Genomic DNA, 23165 nt, shown 5'->3' with positions numbered 1-23165 from the left:
TTAAGCTGTACTTTGAAATATCCTATTTTGGTTAGTTTACTTACTTAATAGCTCTAAGAGTCCTGCCTCACTTAATATTTAAATGTATGTCACCTACCTCACGTGGCGACGGTGTTACAACGTGACATTTAAATACTAAAGCCCTTCTCCCATTACGATACGCCCGCGCGACTCTAGTCTCGGAGACTAGTCGCCACGAAGTATCTCACATACATTTGTATGGAGACTACCAGTATCGTAATGTGAGAGTCTCCATACAAATGTATGTGAGATACTTCGTGGCGACTAGTCTCCGAGACTAGAGTCGCGCGGGCGTATCGTAATGGGAGAAGGGCTTAACTGCTTGGATACGTAGCTAGCGACGCGGCCATGGCGTCCTAGTGAGGCAGGGCACTAAGTCTATCGTTATTAATCGGATTTCTATAAAGTTATGTTAAGTTATGGTAACCTGTACTAGGCATTTTTTACGACCTAAAATATTATCACTCTGATTTCGGATTCACTTCTAAAAACGTTCTAATGACTTAAGACTTCCTTTATACTTATAGAGCAAGTGACTGGATAATTAAATATTAATGACTATTGCAGCTCAGGCAGGATTTCGCATCGCTTCTTGAATAAAACCTTTCTCTTACTACTCGCACAGAACTTACTTCTACAAATTAATTTAGCAGCTTGATAGCAGGACGCTCAGCAGATCAATGTATTAACTCTGTCATTTTATATTACACCTTTAACGACCAGTTTCTTCATACACATCTAAAGTGAAAGCTAAAGACTGACTATTTGACGTTTATTTAATTAAGAAAGTAATTGTAAAGTTTAAATTGTTAATTTGTTTAGTATAATAGCATAATAATATTAATGTAAAGTTATGTTATAATGTAATAAATAAATAAATAGTGCCAGAAAGAAAGATTTTTACTTTGCCCCTATACTTTGGCTATTACTTTGGACGAAGAAACTGGCCGTTAGTTATAAAAAAGGGTTGCGCTCAGCTAGGATACAGTAAAGGGAAATAAAAGTCGTCGTTTAACTTTAGAATTCGATCTATAGGCACACATTAGGACATACTTAATTACTAACTGTCTTACTAAGCATCGTGTAAGGTTTTTGAGTACATTTAGCGGGAGTTTATCTATTCAATAGCGTAAAAAACGTTATTGAATTGATTAATTACCGCTAAATATACTCAGAAACGGCATTAGTAATAAAGGATTTTTACATTTTCAATCATTTTTGAAATTGTATACGATTTAAAGGACAAAATTGTAGGTATAACTAATCAGAGCTATACACGAAGTAACTGTAAGACAGTACAGCATTACACAACCTGAAAGTATTTATTATGTAAAAATTTAAAACAAAAAAAACTACTATTTATAATACATTTTATTTGTATTTTATAGAAACCATACTCCACAACCCTTACCTGTAGGGTTTATAACAAGATTTTATTAATTACTAATGTCATAACATAGCACAGTGGAAAAAAGGCATAAGGAGACCGAATGACAAAGTAAGAGTCTTTGTCATTCGGTCTCCTTATGCCTTTGCCCTTATATGCCCTTTTCTTAGTAAAAGAACGATGTAAATGAAGAAAAAAAATCTTTGCAACACCCGAAATGGGTAACTGTTGAAACTATTATTATATTGTAACAACTTATGTGTAACACAGTTTTTATGATGCAATAAATAGGTATATGTCTATGGCTAAGATTTTTTTAATTTACCATAAGCCTTTTATGTCATTGTACTCGGGATAAAAACGTGCAACATGTCATTTTATCCGATTCTCTCGCTCGCACTTGCGCATTGTCACATTTTTATAATGATTTTAATTATGACGTAAGTACTTCGCATGTTTGTAATGGAAAGAGTATAAAATTCTTCATTTACATCACACTTTACTAAAATAAGGGCTTAAAAGTCTTTGTCGTGACTTTAACATATGTCTTTTTTCCACTGAAAGTCACTTGATAATACTAATTAATATTTATTAATTAACATTGTTCTTCCTGGTTGAACTAACAATTATTCCGTCCATCACCAAAATACTTAACTAATAACAATCATATTATATACCAAGAGTATTTACTAAACAGAAATTGATTTCATTCAGGAGTCAGACCATTACATAGATAAAAGCCCATTCACCTCTTCTGGATAAGTCCTAGATAGCCTAACAGATGGAATTATGACTGTAAAATTGCTTTTTTATACAATTACTGTCGTAGTATCTAGCAGTTAGCTTAACTGACACTTATTCATAAGCTGTGAAACACTGGCCCTTAGTCATTTAATTATTTTTTTCGCTTCCATCAATTAAAAGAAGAATATAATACTAAGATGCGCCGCGCATAAGACCTGATGCGTATCTTAAAATGATGTGTACAAGCCGCGATTTAAAAGAACAATATTTACAATTTAATGATAATAATAAAATGTTTTATATGCATTAAAAACAAATAATAAAAAATACATGGAATGTCACTAACTACACAGCAATGATAAATTCCTTTTTGCCACAAGAAAAGGCAGAAATAAATATCAAATTGCTGATTATTCACAAAGTAATTGTTATTCATATTGATTTTTTTCAATGCAACAAATTTTACAGTACCCATGTAAAAAGATTTGGAGTTATACATTTTGAACAATAGTCAACTTAAATTATAATACAACCTGATGATCATTGTCAAAATCAAACAAAATTCAACCATTTTTAAACACAGGGATTTAAAAATTCAAGTTATTTTCACATAACTTTGAAACTTTCGCGTTGCATGTTTATTATATTTATATTATTAGAATACGGGAATAAGTAATAAACGGGATTACAATTTTGTTACTGAATTATTAAAAGTTATTAAGACATTTAAAACTAATTGCAAATAAATTCATTTAGAATTATAATCCAATAATAATTAAAAAAAAGTAAATTATAACTGATAGTTTATGTCATTTGACCCAAATATTCCTAAAATAAAATTTAAAATTAATTTAATTTTTATCACCCTCTAGCAATTTTTTTTACTGAATGCGAGATAATATTCTCTCCCAATATTTAACAGTAAAGCCATGTAACATAAATGTCTCAATTATAAAAAATGGACTTGTATTTAAACATATTATATAATTAAAAGAACATAGATAATTCAATTCAAGCCAATAATATTAGTTTACCTACTCCATCACGCTATGTAAATCCTAAACATAGGATAACCAATATAATGTTTTCCTTGTGTAACACATTTAACTGTGGCATCTTTACTTTGCAATGTTATCTTTACCAACTAAAAAATATAGACATTTTCACTAATATTTGTATTTGGTAAATATATAATCTTCTTTGTTAAAAAGACAACTCCCGCACTAAAAATTGCTCTTGTCTCGCGGGGACAATTATTTGTGGATCGTACAAATAATTGTTCCGTGTGGAATCGAAGCCACGACCTCCCGACGCAATGGTAACCACTATCGAGGCAGTAATTTTACATAAGTCATATATTTAATGAAAGTCTAGGTTTACTAGCACTTTATCATAAAACTTAAATATATTAGGTCGGGGAAAAAGTCTTTTCGCATTATAGTATGTATGAACTTGTAATAAAATCTTTTCTCTACACAAAAAAGCTCGATAGTTGGGTACTTCACGAGCTCATATCTAATAAACCGTGTACTCTTTTGTGATTCTTGAAGCCTAAGAGATTTTATTACAAGTTCATACATACTATAATGCGAAAAGACTTTTTCCTCGACCTAATATGTGTAAAAGTCGTGAGAGTTTGATATCGTTAATTAATGTATAGGTAAAATAACCATGACTAAGTCAAGTTTTCACAGTTGACTGTATTCTAGCATTAGATTAATTACTAAAGGTATTAGTGATAAGGCCATTTATTGTACATTCGTATTGATTGCTTATCTATTTAATTTGAATATTCGTAACTCTAATCTATAGTACAGGACGAAGTGAAGTGAGAAATATTGTTTTATGATCCAAGTATAATATGCACTATTTAACTTTGAATGCCTGAGTATAGCCACAAGTCATTAAAAATGCATATAACTCATGACTGTCTCAATGCTGGGATTCATTTAAGTCATTTTAGGAGAAGACCCTTCTTCTAAAATGAAATAGGGTGAAGGGTCTAAGTGCAAGGTAAGTACACATTGAGGAGTTTGCATTCCTTCAAGATTTGTGTTAAAGAACTCTCTAACATGCAAGGTTGCATCATGATGGTTTCTTTCACCATTGGAACAAGTGATAATTATTTTCTAATACACATATAACTTTGAAAAGTCATTGGTGTGTTGCCTCGGGTTCGAACGGTCGACCACTTGAGTGGAAGGTGCATTCTTGGACCACTCGAGGCTTTTACCCGAGAAAGAAATAATATAAAAACAAAAGACATGTGGTTAAGCCTTTGACCGCCACGGTCGGCTATACTCGACAAATTAGAACGTGCTTAGGACGCTTTTGTCGGCAAATGTTGACAAAAATACGTTTTGATTTGTCGAGTATAGTCGACTGTGGCGGTCAAAGGGTTAATGGAGCGAAATGCCTGCTTCACAAAAGCTTGCGACTATATTCAGATTCATAACTAAATGGAGCATACTGTACTTGATGAACTAACACATTTAAGCACCGTACATGAACACAGAACACCCTATAGTTACTCACTTATGTTTTAATTGCTAAAGAGAAAGGGATTCCCTTGGAACATGGAACTATGATAACAATGTAATTATTTTACATAACAATTATTCCCATAACTGGTACAAAAATACTAGACTGACTTTACATAACCTGTAGTACCTACCATAGAATGAGGTTACTTTAGGAAAATTATGAGTCAATTCGATTAAAGAAATAAGTAGGCGAATAGCTCGCATAAAAAGCTAGCAATGAGTTCAGTTTTCTGGTTCTATCTGGTAATATCGCTCTGAACAAAATTGTAGCATTTCAAATAGTATAATTGACCTTAAACATGCCCTATTCTTTTCATTTTAAAGTAACCCCGTTCTACCAGTACCTAAACTATTGTGAATATATGAAAATATGTAAATATCGGTAAGTAATTAATTAACATTATTGAAAATATCGGTCAACAATATTTAAATATTCATGAGTTTTCATGTATAACGTTTAATTACTGTATATCTATTGTCTGGTTGCTCAGAAACTTATAAAAATAGCTTATTTTACCCAAATTTTACGGGAACCTATTATTATACTCAGGGCATTACATAACTTGCAAACTACGGACTATATTTCTATAATTTTATCGGACCTCATTCTCACTTAAATATTGTCATATTTCTAAGATTCTTTTGACAATATTGTTTGCATGTCTGTTCTGACCCCAGTAAAGTACGTATACACATACTGTCTTACAAATAAATGTCGTGAAAGCTCTGATTAGTTATTGTTTTGTCACTTTCAATCAATTTGGAAACTGCATAGGAGTGAAAAAGACAAAACACTGTAACTTATCACAGCTTACACAATGATTATTGGTAAAAACAGATGGAGTCAATATATTTGTGTATGCAGGAAGCATAAAGATTTGTACTACATCAGGACATTCAAACTGTGTTTTAGAAATATTTTAAATAATATTGATGGTAAGTAATTTGAAATCGAATAATAATATAATGTCCTTCATTAATTATAAACCAGTGTGCAATTTACAGTTGCAAACAGTGTGCAAACGCATAATAATATAATATAATTAATGAAATATTTACTGAATAATTATTGCTCATAAAATATCGTATTTCTGGATACTTTGCACTACATGGTCCTAAATATAACAAAAGGCAAAATGATGTTACTGGATAGATAATGTCTCTTTCAAACATCACAAATATAATTCTTATTGCTTATTAATGTTTGTTTGACCTTCCTTAACATCAAATCAACTTGTTAAAAAATTTGGCAGGGTGTCTGATTATAACTCAGAGAACATAAATGTTTCACATTATTCACAATTTGGTTTAAATTTGGCAGACTGGTAAGTATATCCATATGCATACACACATACATAAAATCATGTTTTCTTCCCACAGAGGTAAGCAGAGGCCAGAGAACTGATATAAAGAATATAAGCTACTATTTTTAACAAACAACAATGAGAGCTGTTAACAAGTTTCATATAAATTTAAGACATAAGGAAACAATAGCAGACCTTCACATATAGTTTATGTTATTTACATAAAGAATTGACTATTACAACATAATCTTGGTGTAACCTTCAACTTGGTTAAGTACTTCAGTCAATATTGTTGACAGTGTAAACATGTCTTGCAAAAGGTCATAATATGCTCACTCATAACTGGCAGTTCTGTATTACAACATGTATGGATTTGAATGAAGCAAATTAAAGTTTGTAAGGATTGAAACTAATGGCGTTTTTTGGTCTTTCCCTACCCCTTTGAGAAGTAATCGTGATTTTATGTAACAACTTCATAACTTTTAAACTCTTGCATTGCATGTTTAATGTATAATAGAATACGGGAATTAACGCGAACACGCATTTTACTTTAAAATGCCTAACGTTTCGGCGCAGGTTGCACTCGCCGTGGTCGCAGGCACGTTAGGCATTTTAAGGTAAAATGCGTATTGGCGTTAATTTCCGTATTCTATTATACATGATGTAACAATAATGTACACTTCAGTCAATATTGTGGACATTGTTAACAAAGTGATGTCTTGTAAAAGATCAGTTGCTTTGCTAAACTGGCGATTCTATATGACAAGATGTATGGATGTGAAGTCTGTAAGGATGGTACCAAGTGGGGTTTTTTAGTCTCTGCCTACCTCTATAGGAAGAAGGTGTGATTTTATGTGTGTAAACAAAGTGGAGGACACTTAAAACGGACTCATACAATCAACATCATTATATAAGTATGACTTTATGTCTAGATTAGTATTGCTCAGTATAACAAGTACAATTTTAGGTAATTTTTTTATTCATTTGCTGTCAACATTACCTAAAAGGCAGTTTGTATTGTTAATTTGACTAGTCTAGCATCTCTTAGTAGTATCTGTATGTAATTATTGTGTTGACTGTAACTGGAGTTATAGACATCTGTATTAAAATATAGTAGAACTTTTGTTTTGATGTTAAACATGTAATATTTTCATAAGAATCTGTTTATGTATTTATAACTTATAAGCCTTTACTTAAACTGTAAGTTCAATGCATGTACTTGTCACTAAATAATTGGAAGCCATATCACTGTCATATTCTCATGAAATTAAATTTACAAATTTAAGACACAACAGTTTTGAGACACTCAGGATTGCTCATTAACGTCAGATACCTAGATTTAAAGCATGTCATGATCATTTATGTATAAAAATCTAACTTGAGACTACAATACTCATTTACAAAAGTTGTGACACCAAACAGTACCAAAAAAAACATTTATGAAGACCACATGTAGAAGTATATGTCCTGCCAATGGCTCAAATACTGAATAATAGGTCCACTAATGAATGATGTAATAGGTATCTTCTTAGACAATGAAATCAACACATTCTCTATAACATTCTTAGAATATCCATTGTACATAGGACTTCTCAACAAATATAACACCAAGCCTAACTTCCTGCGACTTATTTCTAACCTCTGAGCATAAGACAAGTCATTCATATGCCTGTTGTACAGTTTCATACTTGCTAAGTCTATACCAAGAGCTACAAGCCACTGTTTCCAGGCTTTCGTGCCAAACACTCTCATAGCAGCTAAGTGAATCAATGGCTTAAGTATGTGCAGTGCTTCAGCATACACCAAGTCATTTATATTCACACCTTTGCTTGTTCTCTCATCTTCTATCTTGACAGGCTCCCAGTCACGGAAGGCGACTGACGGAGCGCCGTCAACACGACGCACGACACGTCCTGATCGACGTAATGTGAAAAATGCGTTAGAATTCTCATCAGTCTCCTTTCCTTCAGTAAACTTCTTCCTCTGCAGGGCTGCTATGGGTGGGTGTGATATAGGCAGCTCCTTGTACTTGTACAGCAGGATCAGAGCCGAAGAACACTTGAACACCTGCAGCAAGGTCGCCGCAGTCCACTTCCCACGCGACCCCCATCTATTCTTCACAAGCAACTCCACAAACACCTCACAGTAATGTATGATAGTCAGCCACAACTTGATTTGCTCTCGGAGGCCATAGAAAGGCTCGTCCGTGCCATAAGCCTCTTTTATTAGTCTGTCATTGAATAGTGACACAAGTTTCGAGAGCGAATAGACGAGTTCCGACACTATAGGTGACTTGTTAATCTTTCCTGCGACGAAGTAAGACGACCAAGTCGCGACTGTCTCTACATCCGTTACGACGCCAGGATTTCTGATCACCCATCGCTTATAACTTGCGTATAATTCTTGCAGAGATAACGTCTTATCCATGTCGGCGAGTACAAACTTCACCAGTAGTCGCTAATTGTTTACTGATGAAATTGAGGAGCGCAATTCACTACTTACTAAAATAATATATGAAACCTCGTTATTATAATCCACGATACAGTTTCGTCAAAAGAACAGTGAAATGCATATAATTTACGTAAATTATTAAGAGTTCGTTCACAAGTCCACAGGTTTTTGACTTTTGCCCTGTCAAAGTAAATTGTCAAAGCTGACCTTGCGTCATCAATTGAAACTTTATAGTTCGTTCAGAAACATTTATATTAATTTAGTCTATGGTTCGTTCCAGTGAATATAAAGCAGACTATTCTTTGTTCAATTTTAAATAAATTAAGATTATATTATTATTAACTAGTCCTATTTTAATGAGACGGATCAAAATACCGTACCGAGGCATGTGCCGATGTTTTAATGGTAACTACTCTGAGAAACCCGCTTACACACTATACTATGAAACATTATATTTTACAGGAATCAAGAAAACAATCAGGTCCAGAGTCGTCACGCAAGTACCGTCAGCTCAAGATTAAATTCAATTTGTGACACTGTGCAGCGACGATGTGGCGGTGGTGACGTTATCAAAATAACAGAGAGAGAGAGGAAAGGGATATTTCATTGAAGATGGCAGTCAACCAGAGCCAAACTCATCCGATGACATTTAATACACACTGAAACAAGAAAAGGTATAAACGATTACACAAATTAAAATGACCAGCTATATTTCAACCTTATCTTGCACTAATACTTTGTACTTCATGTCGGGACTTCATCTACGTGTTTTTAGTGTCATCTCTTAGGTTATTACTAGGATAGGTATAGCTAGACTTACTTCATCTGGCACGAGCGCCATAGCTTCCTCTTGAGTTAGTTATTTCGTTAAAATAACTAATGTGCTGTATTTTACACAGTTAATATAACAGGTTTTCAATTTTGAACTCAAACCAAACAAGTAATCCAAACAAATAAATCAAAGAAATAGCGATTAAAATGAATTATTGCGTATCATTTTGCTCCGAAAACCTGACAACGACAGTTTGAATCATAATTGTACCACAAAAGTAATTAGAACTTAAAACAGTGTATGACAAACTGTTCCTTCTAATAATTATTGTACAAAAAAGTCAGGCGACGCTATATGAATTTTTATTTTTGATACACTTTTGGATGATTATTTATGCAAGAAAATATTAGTCCGTATCAAAATCAATTTATTATTTTATCACTAAAAAATATAATGGAGATAAAATTTGCATTTTACTGTATGCCAATATTGGATGTGTTGTTTCGGAGATAACTTAAGTACTGAAACGCAATATAACATTCCCGTGGATGGGATCCTGCGGAATATTTCCAACCTTTATACGGACGAAGTCGCGGTCAGAAGCTAGTTTTTATATACTTATGAGTTATGAAATAACATAATCAGATCTTTGACAAGATTTCGTAACGTAAATTCACCTTCACACTTTACTGCATGTTTATAAGGGCTATGATTAAATACTTTATTCATGTCATTTGTAATATCGATTGATACCTTAATAAATTAACGTAATAACTGGGTACTTCACCCAGGTATTTTATAAAGAATCTGAATCCATGACGGTCGTCGGAGGCGAGCGTCAATATTTATATGCTGTGGTTAGTGCGCAATAATAAAAAAAAGAATCAGTCTAGTCTATGGCACACGCCTCGAAAGTTTGTGATCGAAATGTTGTTTTTATTGATGTGTATTGTGTTTCTTTACTAAATGTGACAAAATCCTATTTACTACATTAGTGTAGTGTAAATTGTCGTAAATATGGACGGCAATCCGCCGGACGAGCCGGATGGCTCGGCGGCGGCCAAGGCCAAGCTGAAAGGCTGGCCCTCGGCAGCTTTGGAGCAAGACAAAAAGACGGTGTTTTGGATGGGGGGCGTAATGGAGTGTTTTTCTACGGTTCTATCACTGTTCAACAAGACAGACTTGAGTCCCACTAAAGGTAAGTTCGTTAATAACTTAATGTTAATTCATTAATTTGCGGACCCTATGCATTTCGATTTCTATAAATAGATCGAGCCCCCAACGCAGTTGCAGAGGTTGATCCACTACGCAGGCATATCTTAGTGTAGTCCGTCTTATTGACTTTTGTTTAGAAGCAAATGCAATATGCTTAGGTATGTGTGGTTGCGCGAGTCTTCAAGGCCGAAGCTAGGAGGTAGCTAAGCAGCCGTCCGTTGCAGCATTCGATTGAAGGACGTGACACGGACAACACGTCGTGGCCTAATTCTTAACTATTTATTGACTTGTTGCTCAGTCCATAATGATTTTATTCAAAGAAAAAGGATAGACAACATGTCAATATGAATAAGTTGTTTCAAGTGTCTTTAGCCAAATGTGGCTTGCCACAATTGAACTTTTTGTGTAGGCCCTCCTATGACAATGGTAAGAACTGCCTAATAATATAAATATTTTTATATTTACTTAATTTACAAACATTTTCTTAATTATTTTTACATTTACCGTACCAGTTCTTATTATTATAGATTTTTCTATTGATATTTAATTAATTGTTTATGCTTTATTTTACTGAGCTTTTTATTTTTTTATAAATCCTGCCACTGCATAAACACTGCCCTGCCAGGAACATTTTAATGTCCTTTACTTAAGGGCAGTAACATACTTCAGGGGATTAAGCTTTTCATTTTATACTTTTTGTCTATGCTGCTTGAAGCATCATGTTTCCAATATGCATTGTTACATTGAAAGCCTAATCCAACAATTGGAGCATAAAGTTTTAATAGTTTAAGTTTTTAACTAGCTACCCGAGGGAGAAGAGGCACTCTTATAGGTTTACTTGTGGAATTAATATATCTAACCTAGTTTTATTTAGGTCATCTATTTCTGAACTTAGAGCCCTGATTATTAAACACAGGTGTTATGCAGACCTCTGGCCTGCTTTTAGATGTCCAACTATTGATCTTTGGGGATCAAATTAGAATACTTCGCGCTGGCTAATATTATTATTCCATAACACAAGTTAGATCTTACCATGGGTATCAGTGTTCCAATTGCTTTGTGTTTAAAGTTTGCCCAATTGTTTTTGATTTGTTAAAAGTTGTACGTTTTTGTGAAATAAATATATTATTATTATTATAACAAGCAAATAAATAGTAAATAAATAAATAATAAGTAATAAGTAAAAAATATTCATGAGGTAATATTAGCTTTCAATTAAGGATATTTTAAGATTGCTGTGCATTAGAAATGATAGTCTAACTAAGTCTTTTTGAATCAGAGTTCAAAGTTTACTTTCTATTTTAAAGACTGGAAGCCAATCTAGGTCATAATGATCATTGATCAATATCAATGAATGTATAGTTGATAGTGAAACTGCCATGGGACTATGGCGACATTTGCGACATGTAGGCATATGTATCGAAATAATTGCCTTTATGTTTAGTTATAATAAGTAATTTATTCTTGCATTTGTTCAATATATCTAAATTTTACTCGTTTTAATTGTAATACCCACGTTTATATCCAAAATATCACGCTTTTATTATCGCGCATTTGTATTATAAAACTATTTCGTTTGAACAAAAGCAAAAAAAAAGCTAGGCTAATTATACTTAAAGATTTTCGTCACTCGAAACTTCGTCAACCTACGTCGTAATTACAAGCAGCAAAAGCTCAATTTTTTCTCTGCAATATCTTTCCACACTACGTAATTACATTGCATGATACAGTTGTTACATTTTAACGATATTAGAGAGACATTGTAAGGGGCGTTTGCAGTTTATGACACGCGAGAAACACGCTCACATCGCCGGATCAGCCGGACACCCACTTCCCCCATACCGTGTGTTAGAAAAAGGGGAACTTACCACTGATAAACAGAATTAATATTATTAAAAGCATTTTCTTGTTAAGTAATGGTATAATCCTAGTTAAAGCTTTATGCAAAAACCTTTTTCTATGTAATCTATCATCGCGGTGGCGTTTAAAAATACCTTGGAGTTTTTACCTTTGAGTTCTACTCTTACTTGAATAGTTATAATAATTTAATAATTTTATAATTTGTAAATGCGTCTTATTTAAAACTGAATATTGATTGCATCGTACACAATTTTATTTTATGATCAAAGACAAGAAAAAGATCACGCAAATATTTTTTCAATAAATTATATTATTCGGCGTGCATTAGGTTAGAAAAATATAAATACTATCAGAAAATTATAGTTGGAGGGTAAAATGGGTTACCACCGGAGAATATCTCCCTCGATAATAGATGGCGCGAGCTTAGCTTTGGAAGTCAGCTTCCTAGTTTAATATTGTCTCAGAGTATTGCGCTCAAATACTGACATTTATTTATCTTATAACTTCACGCGTCTTGTACCCGAAAGTGTAAGCAGAGGTGTATGAAAAACACCCTTGCTTCGTCATTTAAGTAAAGTAGTTAAATGCATTAGGGCGAGCTTATTGTCATATACTCGGCTTGTTACCAAACTCGGTCTAGCACTGAAAATTAACTAATTAACTATTCAAACTCAAAAAGACTAATGGAGCTTTTCCCAACTCGGGAACTGAACTGTTGTGGTCTGTAGTCGTATAAACTAACGCTAAAATTCTAGAGGCATGCGATAACTACGTACATAACAACGAATATATAATTAGTCTCTATTTCATGATTGCGCTTAGGACACGTTACACGAACCGAGCATTTAATAGGATCCTGTGCTGTATCTGTTTGAAAATCTGTCCATGCTAACTACTTCGCGCAAGACTTGTAAAGCGCGTAGCATACACGGGTTGCGTGCGTTCAGGATCCTACTAATTTTTATTTAAAAACTCAACACCAGTATTATTATTATGTCTTAGAGACAAGCTTTCAAAAAAACGGACACATAGTCCCGATACAACTATTTGTTTACACAGAAATTGGTCAGTGTGTAAATTTTACCGAACTTACGAGACAGTAACTAGTGGTGTAGCTGGTCACCTATACTCCTGGTGACGAAGACCTAAGTCTTCAAGGTTCTAACAGTAATTTTATATACATTTATTGTTTAAAATGTTACAAGTTATGTTGCGTGTTTTATTGTGATCATTATTACGAACATGCACATTTTAATATACAGAAGTTGCATATCGCACTAGGTCTAAGCCAGGTAAGGGGTTATTGTTTCCAACTGCATACAAATTGTCGGCGAACGGGGTGCGTCGGGCTTAGACCTTCTGGCTTCCGTGAATATGGAACAAATTCATGGGGTTTTCATTAAAAAATGGTCTTATTGCTTTACTTATACGATTCGTTTTCATTAGTGATTAGCAGATACTTGAGACGTTTGTTTAAGGGATTTTACATATAGCACTATGACGTTTAAATTGTCTTTATTTTTGTCTCTGCCTACCCCAATGGGAGAGCGTGATTTTATGGTATAGGCAACAATGTAATATTAACCATAGATTTGCCAGCATTTTTTAAAATATATTTTCGTGATTTAATGTTTTATATAAAATGATAATAAAATTGCCAAAAATAAAATCCATAAACCTGCGTTTTGTTAAAAAAATATATTGTTTACATTCAAAATTCTAAATTCCGTAGTCAAATTGACTAATTTAAATCATATGCTCATAAATAGATAAGAAAATTTTCAGTTCCTATATGAATTATTTCTAAGTCAAAATATGAAAAAGAAGCTCTTAGGAATATTACACCACGAAGGAAGAATATTCCCTGAAGAGTACCAATGCATAAGCAAAGCGAAGGAGCTTCCAAAAAGCTACACGGCTGACGGCTATAATGCTTTCTCAAACTTCCCGATGTGCTTTTTGAAACTATCTTAATAGCAAGAACTGGCTATTTAGTTAATGAAAACTTTTTACCAATAGTGATGTAAAATGGCTCCATTAAAACTGACCAATTATTGGTAAAAGGTTTGTCTCTTTCGAAGAAGCTCAAAACGCAGGACCAAATACCTGTTTAAAGTCATTTCACAAATAAGTAGGTAACATACGTTAATAAAATTTTAGAATAAAAGAGTTGAGCTTGTTGAAAACTGGTCAGAGAAAGTGGAAACAAAGGCTCCCGCAAGTCTAACGCGGTGACTAAAGAATGCTTCTTTAAAGGAATCAAAGACTTTTCTTCACATTTTCTAATTCAATTCAACTGCCGCCGACGAAGCGCCTACAAGCGGCCTAATGCACAATAACCAACGTAAACATTGAGCATACAAAATAATATGTTACAGCTAACACAATTTCTTCCTTGCAACCATAAAAGGACGTTTCCTCGCAATTCAATTACTCATGAGCAGAAAATTCTAGATAACTCTGAAGACCTACAGGCAAGTCGACGCGCAATAATATTGTGATTCCTTTTTAAAAATGACAACTTTAATATCTTGCCCCCACACTTATTTAATTAATATAATTACCTTCTTGGGAATATTGATAGAATGCATAGACGCAAGCAAAGCAACACACTGAGATCCTTTGTGATTGCTCTTTAATATAAGTAATGGATACCAGTGTCTTTTAAGTTAATTAAAGCTTAGTCGTTTGAAGTTATACTAACCTTTGTACTTAATGCTGCTCCGGAATTCATTTTTAATTAAAATTGCAAAACGTGCAAGAACCAAAACAACAAGGATTTGCATTCGGTGACAGACTTCGTATAAAACATTATTCCGTTTACAATTTCCATGAATTTTAATTACATCGAGCTAAACAAAGACATCGGTTATTAGAAAGAGACGACTAGGATGTACCGCTTTCAATGTTAAATGTAAGGAATCGTCGCCTGAATGCCGAGGAAACACCGCTTCTCTTAACATTATAATACTAATTCTGAATCCCAAGTAAATACAAACAAGTCGTAGAACAATAATCTCAGTATCCACACAAAATTCGTCTCTGGACTATAAAGCTAATTGACACTCACGCTTGTTATATGTTCTTAAGAAGCCATTACACTTGCTAATCCACAGGAAAACCCTGTGTTATAATATCGTTTAGAAACAATGAGTCACACCAATGATTTTTGTTATGAGCATATTTAAAAAGTAGGTACTTCAAGGATAAAAAATCTGTTTTTATTTTTTTCGTATCTTCAAAAATGACCGAGATATTAAACGTCAAAGTAGGCCTTCGCGCCAAACTCCGGCGAAGCGGCCGCACGGACGTGTGACGTCATCTCGTGACATTGCTATTTCGTCAGTACTTGCCGATACCTACATAGGCTCGTTGCGATCTCGCGGTTTCGCTTTAAATAATTTGTTTTGCTTATAGTGGACAAACAAAATGGTTAGAAAATATTGTATTGTTCCTATGTGTACTAACTCCAGTGAAAAAACACCCCAAAAATTGTTTTTTTTTGTACCATGTAGGTAAATTGTTTTATATTTTTGCAAAAGACACCTAATCTAAAACTTAAAGGCCGGTTCAGATACTGTCAAGCGCAAATGTTAAATAGAAGTTTATTGCCTTTTGAACACTTCCTCAAGATCAAGATGCCATATCATGTTCATACCTACCTAGCAATGAACTTCTACTAAACAGTTGATACTATTTAATAAGCAGTTCAATGACCTCACAGGCGGCGGCGAGCCGAGCGCGGCGGTTGAGTAGACGTTGGTTTTTTGTTTTGAAAAAAGAACTCATGTTTATTAAATATAATAATATCAAAATTAAAATGTTAGTTTAATTAAAAGTTCTCATTACACACCCAATCATATCAGACTACCTACAGAGTAGATTCATGCGTTCATATGATAGCCATCAACCTGACTAAAGTCAGAGGCAGGGGTGACAATTTTTTTTTATAATATTATTTTAAAACTAGGTTTTCCAAATTTACACTTGGTAGGTACGTAACACTCATTATTTGTAATGCCAGTTGTAACAAACTTTCAATTTTATTGTTAACTACACACAAAAATATTATTAGTAGTATACGAGTTCAACTTTCTTTACCTGGGTTTCGTTGATGATTGTGTGCATGGCGATCGATATCGAGGATATCTTAGTGGAGGCTTATTTTACAAAAAACACGATGATTAAATTTATAACACATACACATACTCAGACTCTTTAAATATTAAATGCAAATCACTTTTTTAATCAAAACTCCGCATCACCCGCAGTCGAACAAGCGTGTCTGTCACGACGTGACGTCAGCGCATAGCGCGCGAAGCAACGCAAATTTAAAAAAGCAGTGAAACTTTATAACGCTGTAACTTCGGTAATTTTGACCCGATTTTGATAAAACAAAAACTATTATTATCAGCATAAGTACACAAATTAAATGCAGTATGTTTAATAGTCATATTTTGATGTGCTGGTGTGACTCATTACATGGATAGCCTTATGATCAATTTATTACGGAGCGGAATATTTCATTTGCAATGCATAGGGTTATTCAATCAGTGACATGCACTTAAATACATTATATTCGCAGCTGAAGTTACTAGACTTGAGTTTGGAATCAGCTTAAAACTAATGTATGGAAGTTGCACAGAAGTTGTACAGAAGTTGTAGACTGGACACGACATTGCATCCTTTATGAGTTTGATTAGTAAGTGCCCAACTGTACCCGCCATCGTGTAAGCCCCTTTACAATTCCATTCCCATTTGAATTTAATAGTGGTGATGAAATATTTTCCCGATGCGCCATTCAAATTAGCAAAATATGATCTGACAAATCATTTAAGAGGATTAATTCCATGGCCTGCGAATAAATTTCGATATATTGACTGAGTTTTTTGCCGGTAGAACCCCATGACATGTTTTGACTGATTCCAATTTCACAATGTATTTTCATGTCCTTTGAAAGGATGGACCAATATTTGCATTTGGTGCATATTAATATTATAGAAAGCATTTCAATGTGCCTTTTCGATGTGCTCCTCTACGAGAATCGTACAAGCAGAGCATGGGACTTATTATACTAATATCCCAAGATTAGTCGTGTATTTGAATTCGTGTTTCAAAGCAGGTTGACGGCTTTATTCGGAATCCGTGATTTTCACAATTTCATTCGTCTTTCTCCAATAACGGATATTATACAAATTGAGAGCAGCATTGCTAGTTTTGTCTAACGTAATTTAAAACTATCCCTCTCCTCTTAAAGCTGATTAAGGATCGTTTTAATGAACAGAACGTAAAGATAACTTTCTATATCTTTCCTTTGGATACGAAAAATAAGCTTAACTAAAATTATGATAAAATTTATAAAAAAGACATTAGTTTTCCCAATTTGTTAAACTCCATTAGAACATAGGTTTGTTAAATCTATTTCAAAACTTTTAGGCCGTAAATAGATCGAGTATTTTCTGAAAATGAAACACAGTGGAAGCTGCCATCAATCTTTATTAAGTATTGAAACAAAAGTTTGTTTGATGACAGCTCGATACGTTCTCCCGCTACAACTTTGTTCGCTCGCCAACATTTTACAACTACTTACAGAATTCCTAGTAATTTTGCCTTTCTATTGTAAAATAGAACACATGTATGCATGGTTGGCGTGTAGTCTTCGAGGATAGAGACTAATAGATACAGATGGGGCATAACTTTGCTATTGAATTGTTCATAACTTGTATTTCTCTTTATGTAGTTTTATAATGTATAATAGATGTTTATGTTGCAATCAAAGGAAACTTAAAATTTGTTTTATAAAAAATAGGTACCCATTCGTTTCATTTTGTCGGCTTGTAAATTACATTTGGTACTCATCAGGCTATAAATATTTTTCGAGGCTAACGATGTGTTACGAATTAATAAATAAATATTAACAACTAAAATACTGTTGTAAATTTTAAAATATCTACCTCTAAAACGGAACTAAATAAGAGGATAGAAAAATATATGGGTCAAACATTTTGATTCACTCGTTTCAAATAAAAGCTGAAAATCTCTTTATAAAAGGTTTAATGTAATATTTGTGCCACATTCAGTTTAACAAAATATTATGTTTCTATTTCTATATTTTGTAAAGAGTGGTTTGCTAACGTGCTTTATATAACGTAGTGTAAATGCAAGTCATATTAAGTATTTATGTAAAGAGTAAACATAATTTTCGGTCTCTGCCTACCTCTATGGGTATAATAATGCATGTTAAACACGACGTGAACTGATACACCGATATGTATGTACCTACGTGCATAACTTTTGTACAACTTAACGAAATTGGATAATTCTTTTTTTACGACAATGTTTGTATGGGATTGATGAGATCAAAATTCCCAGGAATAGAATCAACAGGATAAAGTTGTACTATACCCGGACGAAGTTGGGCCAGACCACTAGTGTAAACATGAATACAGTTAATATGAACACAGTATATTAGCTTTTAAGATATTGAGACATGTCCATTTTGATATTAATTAACACGAAACTTTGTGCTACCAGGAGCCCTGTTCGGTGAATAGTTTCATGTTATACAAACTTCGTATTTCTAACAAATGTCTGGCATTCAGGGCATTCTGGATACACGTTCATGTTCTAAACATTTTGCGTGATTAGCACAAATTGTTAGTTAGGGACCTGTAATTGAACTAGACAATACGCTCACATCTAGCGATGTAAAATATGTCGTGTTATTAGAAATAATAAAGGTAATACTACCGAAGACAAATTAATAATGTTACAATAAAGTGAAATGCATCCATGCAATAAAAAAATGTCGATTGGTTTTAATGTTTATTGCCTTACTTATATCTAGATTCCTTGAACAAGTAGGACTTGCACCGTAAATGCTTTATTGAAACGTTACATCGTTTTAAAGTGTGCGCTAAGTTTGCTCAGTTTAACGTGCAATATCAAAGAGCCGCTTTGCTTTGCTTCAAATAGTTGTTTTAGAAATGTTAGTAACGTTTAATATTACGTTTCCTTTGAGGACGCAACTCGCAATAAATATTAGAAACAGCTTTGACTTGTCGTGCGTACGACGTGACGTTCAGTCTCGCTTTGAAATGAGCTAGCAAGCCGCTGTACATTTTTCAATTAAGCTGATACGGATATCATTGATACTCGCAGGACGAGACTCGAATATTATTCGAATGCGTTCATTAGCAAGCAAATAAAACTCACCTTATCCAAACATTTACCAAGTGAATATTCCCCCAAATTCTACCAGACTGGGCGGAATCTCGTGCGTTTCGGCAAGTGTGTTACTTATGTAAGCAACGTAGACTCCAAAATTGCTTCAGCTTTGATCTCACACAGATATTGAAATGTCATGAATAAGGGGAAAATTTACGTGTACAGTATCGCAACATACCTTCAGTAATAGTCGTACAGGACGTCTCGGTCTACTGCATTCAAAGCACTTTGACATGTCCGTCGATATTGATATATGGGATATTCGCAGTCATCAGCGCTTATGGAAAGTACTAGAATATTCTGGAATGTTCGGTATTACTCCGATTATTACAATTCCAGTGTAGGGCAGATTGGTGCGACGATATTCAATTTGTCCGGGCATTTCCATCTAAATGCAGAAGTGGCTGTCGAGGTTGCTCCGCTTGTTACGCGCGACTAAATGAACAAAGGGATAGTGGTTAGTTTCAATGCGTGTAATTGCTACAAGTGGTCATACGTTGGCCGTATTCCAGCCGAATTTTAGGACTGCTTAATGAAATCAAATTCCGACATTATTACTCCATGTTTGTGCCAGTTACTACCATGAACCTATTCTAAGCTGCGTCTGAAACTTTTTATAAAGAAACCTTTAAAATGTTGGCACAACTTTCAAATATATCAGAAAAGAATGTATTGGGCTTCTGCAGGAACTTTTTATTTATTCGAAATCTACGGATCGTTTTTCCGAAGTTAGGAAATCGCGATAACTTTTTTTTAGTTCAGAAGTTTAATATCTGGATGCAATAATGCAAAAAATTCTTGCTTCACTGAAGGTAGGGAGGCTTCGTAATTGTTAGAAAGGCACAGACACGCGTGCTTATATGAAATGCGTAGTTATCTGACGCGTCGAGTCTGAGCTCGCCCTCTTTGTGGCACTCCAGTCTGCGATATTACACAATTTTCTCAATAAGAAACTGCGTTATTTAATTTTCAGTAGGTAATGCTTAATTTTTATTGAATCTTAAGTAGAAAAGGAAGTTTATTTGTTTTGATAAAACTTTACATGCAAAGTGGTCAGAAGAGTAGTTTATACGACTGGATCGCAAGTCAGCGTTCTATTTTTGGAGACAAAGTTTTTGGGACTTTCGGTTGGAAAAACTTTATAAACAATAGGCTCATATTTTAAAATATGCCATTGAATTATACGAACTGATTGTTGGTATGAAATTAGGTTCCTCAGAATATAGATTAATTAGGTCTGATCTTAAGTTGGTTTCACCTATAGAGAAATAAAACAGTGATCTCCCAAAAAGTCGAAATTGTTTCGATTGAGGCGATTTTTTTCGATTCGCGATTCACGCGGACGAAATCGCGGTCAACAGCTAGTTGCAAATTATGATAGGGACTATAGCAAATTATAAAAATAAATTACATCAAGTGTATTGTTTCGCAGAAGATGACTGGGAGGTGCCGTTCACGGATCTGTCCGAGTTCCTGTACCTCGGCGCGGGGGCCCAGGGCATCGTGTTCCGCGGCAACCTCAAAGGCGAGATGGTCGCCGTCAAGAAGCTCCGGGAACGGAGCGAGACAAACATCAAACATTTGCGGAAACTTGACCATCAGAATATCGGTAAGTCTTGCAAATTATTTTCTATAGGCGCTTCGATTTTCTTGCTTGCAGGTGGAGTGTTCTAGGGGGTGTGCGGAGCTGAAGGTTTATTACCAATTATTATTCTTGATTCCTTGTTGCCGTCCGAATGCATCTTTGATTCCTCATCCCTATTTTCCTATATTCTCACTTGTAGGGTTGTTAAATATTTTAATGTAATGTAATTTTATTTAAAGAACAGTCACATAAACTGAAAAATATTTTCTTTTGTGAAAGTCATGTTTTTTAAGCATCTCAGTATGTTGTGTCACTCGTAGATATACTTGATATTTTTATAGCAGTTGCGTTAGGTCAACGTGGTTTTATGTTTAAACGAACAATGAAATTTGTCTTAAGATTTAACTTTCATTCAGCGTAGTTTGCTGTTGAATTTGGAAAAACATCGGTAATTACCATTAAAACTAGTGTATACTTTTAAAATATTCCTGACTGGTATCCAACCGATGAAAAATTGTCGATCAAAAAACAAGTTGTCATTTTACTTTAAAATTAAACACCACTTCATAACATCCAGATACCTCGTTTATCTCTTATTGCTTTATGCTTAAAATACCACAGATAATTGTTTGACAACCTTACATTATGCCTTTTCTTCCGTCTTTCATTTACAGGCACAGCTACTTCTTAAAGTATAAAAACTAACTTTTAAAACACGTTTCGATAAATAATTTCTTCGATAATATGTTTCTTCCGATTAATACAATTTAGAGTCGGTTTCACGACTTCTGGATAAGTGTCGGATAGCCTAAAAAGCGAGATGTCCATTTACTATATTTTTTTCAGATAGTTTCCGTATGTTGTGTAAGCGACACTTAAAGCCCACCTTTCTGTATCTAGGTTAAAACCTTCATCTACGTACATCTCAGGGTTTGGTTTCTCGATAAAGTTATGTATTCTCCAGGGAAAACCTCAATAAATGACAAGACGCTCAAGTTATTATATTGAACGTAACATAAATTATGAAATGTTGATGTTGTATGGTATCGATTCGACGAAGTGCTTCCTCCCAAAGACACTGTTCAACCACTTTGTACAAAATCGACTCAGTGTAATATTTAGGAAAATGTCTCAATAATTTGTGGACTGAATATTAGAATATATTTTGAGGCCTAACTATCTAGGTCAAAGTTCAACGGTCCTTTGCGGTGTTAAGAGCCAATATTTTCGGAAGTTATCTTTAAAAGCTTTTTTCGAGGAATAATTTCGGCACTCGGACAGTGTATGAAATCTGCCATTACAGGTTTTTAGGAACAAAATATGAATAAGAATTTTTACGTCTTTACTTTTAAGTTCGATTAAGTACTTAACTATCGTTACTCGAGAACTCATTCATTAACTAAGTCATACTTTCTGGCAGTCTTTTACTCAGCCGTAGCGACTGAACTGCCGATCGCCTGCTTGGTACGCAATCGCGACGTATTAGTTTTTCGTGACATGCTAATCGCTACGATTTTAAATCACGCATCGTTCTAGTACAAGGCACTTATTGCTTATTGTAGTTAGTATTGGTCAGTAAACGATGTGGGTTAAGCATCTCTTGGCACGGTCATTCCATGTGGTGACCGCGTAGTGATTTTGGGTTCGAGTGTCCCTCTGCTCCGAGGATAAAGGTTTTTCGAGAGATTTCCTCAACCGGAGTTACGACTGTTGCGTATTGTAAAGAGTGCGATCGCTGCGATCTTGAGGAATGTGATGTCCAGGACAGAACGAAATGGAAAAAGAAGAGGATCCACAAATAATTGTTTCGGGTCTGGTTGTACTTTGTGTCCGTTGGTTGTATGTTTGTAAAAGTCCGCGACAAAAAAGTAATTGTTAGTGCGGGTATTGTCTTTTTTTAAGAAAAAAAGATGCTTACCGGACTATAAAGAATTTCTTTAAGCGTCTAAGTAGATAATATGGTCATAGAAACTAACGTGACATCTTTGATGGCTAATGCCGTAGAGATCAAGGATCAAAGAGTGACGTCATGACCGGATGTGTATCTCTCTTGCAC

At 34.3% G+C, this 23165-nt stretch overlaps 2 protein-coding genes across 2 annotated transcripts in view; one reads left to right on the top strand and one right to left on the bottom strand.

Annotated features, from left to right (window-relative positions):
* Positions 1–1520: 1520 nt before the first annotated feature.
* Pex16 (peroxisomal biogenesis factor 16) lies at positions 1521–8622 on the bottom strand. The gene has a single exon (XM_076134976.1). The coding sequence runs from the start codon at positions 8424–8426 to the stop codon at positions 7437–7439; it is 990 nt and encodes a 329-aa protein (XP_075991091.1). The 5' UTR covers positions 8427–8622; the 3' UTR covers positions 1521–7436.
* Positions 8623–10125: 1503 nt separating this feature from the next.
* The window catches only part of LOC142986202 (mitogen-activated protein kinase kinase kinase 12-like), a 51024-nt gene continuing 37984 nt past the window's right edge, over positions 10126–23165 (top strand). The window contains exons 1-2 of the mRNA XM_076134541.1: positions 10126–10420; positions 20957–21133. Of these exons, the coding sequence (XP_075990656.1) occupies positions 10240–10420; positions 20957–21133 (358 nt within the window). The 5' untranslated portion in view covers positions 10126–10239. The remainder of the gene's footprint in view (positions 10421–20956; positions 21134–23165) is intronic.

Source organism: Anticarsia gemmatalis, chromosome Z (genome assembly GCF_050436995.1).
Source record: "Anticarsia gemmatalis isolate Benzon Research Colony breed Stoneville strain chromosome Z, ilAntGemm2 primary, whole genome shotgun sequence".
NCBI classification, from domain to species: domain Eukaryota; kingdom Metazoa; phylum Arthropoda; class Insecta; order Lepidoptera; family Erebidae; genus Anticarsia; species Anticarsia gemmatalis.
The sequence above is the reverse complement of the archived record's forward strand: the minus strand, read 5'-3'. Positions and strand labels throughout refer to the sequence as shown.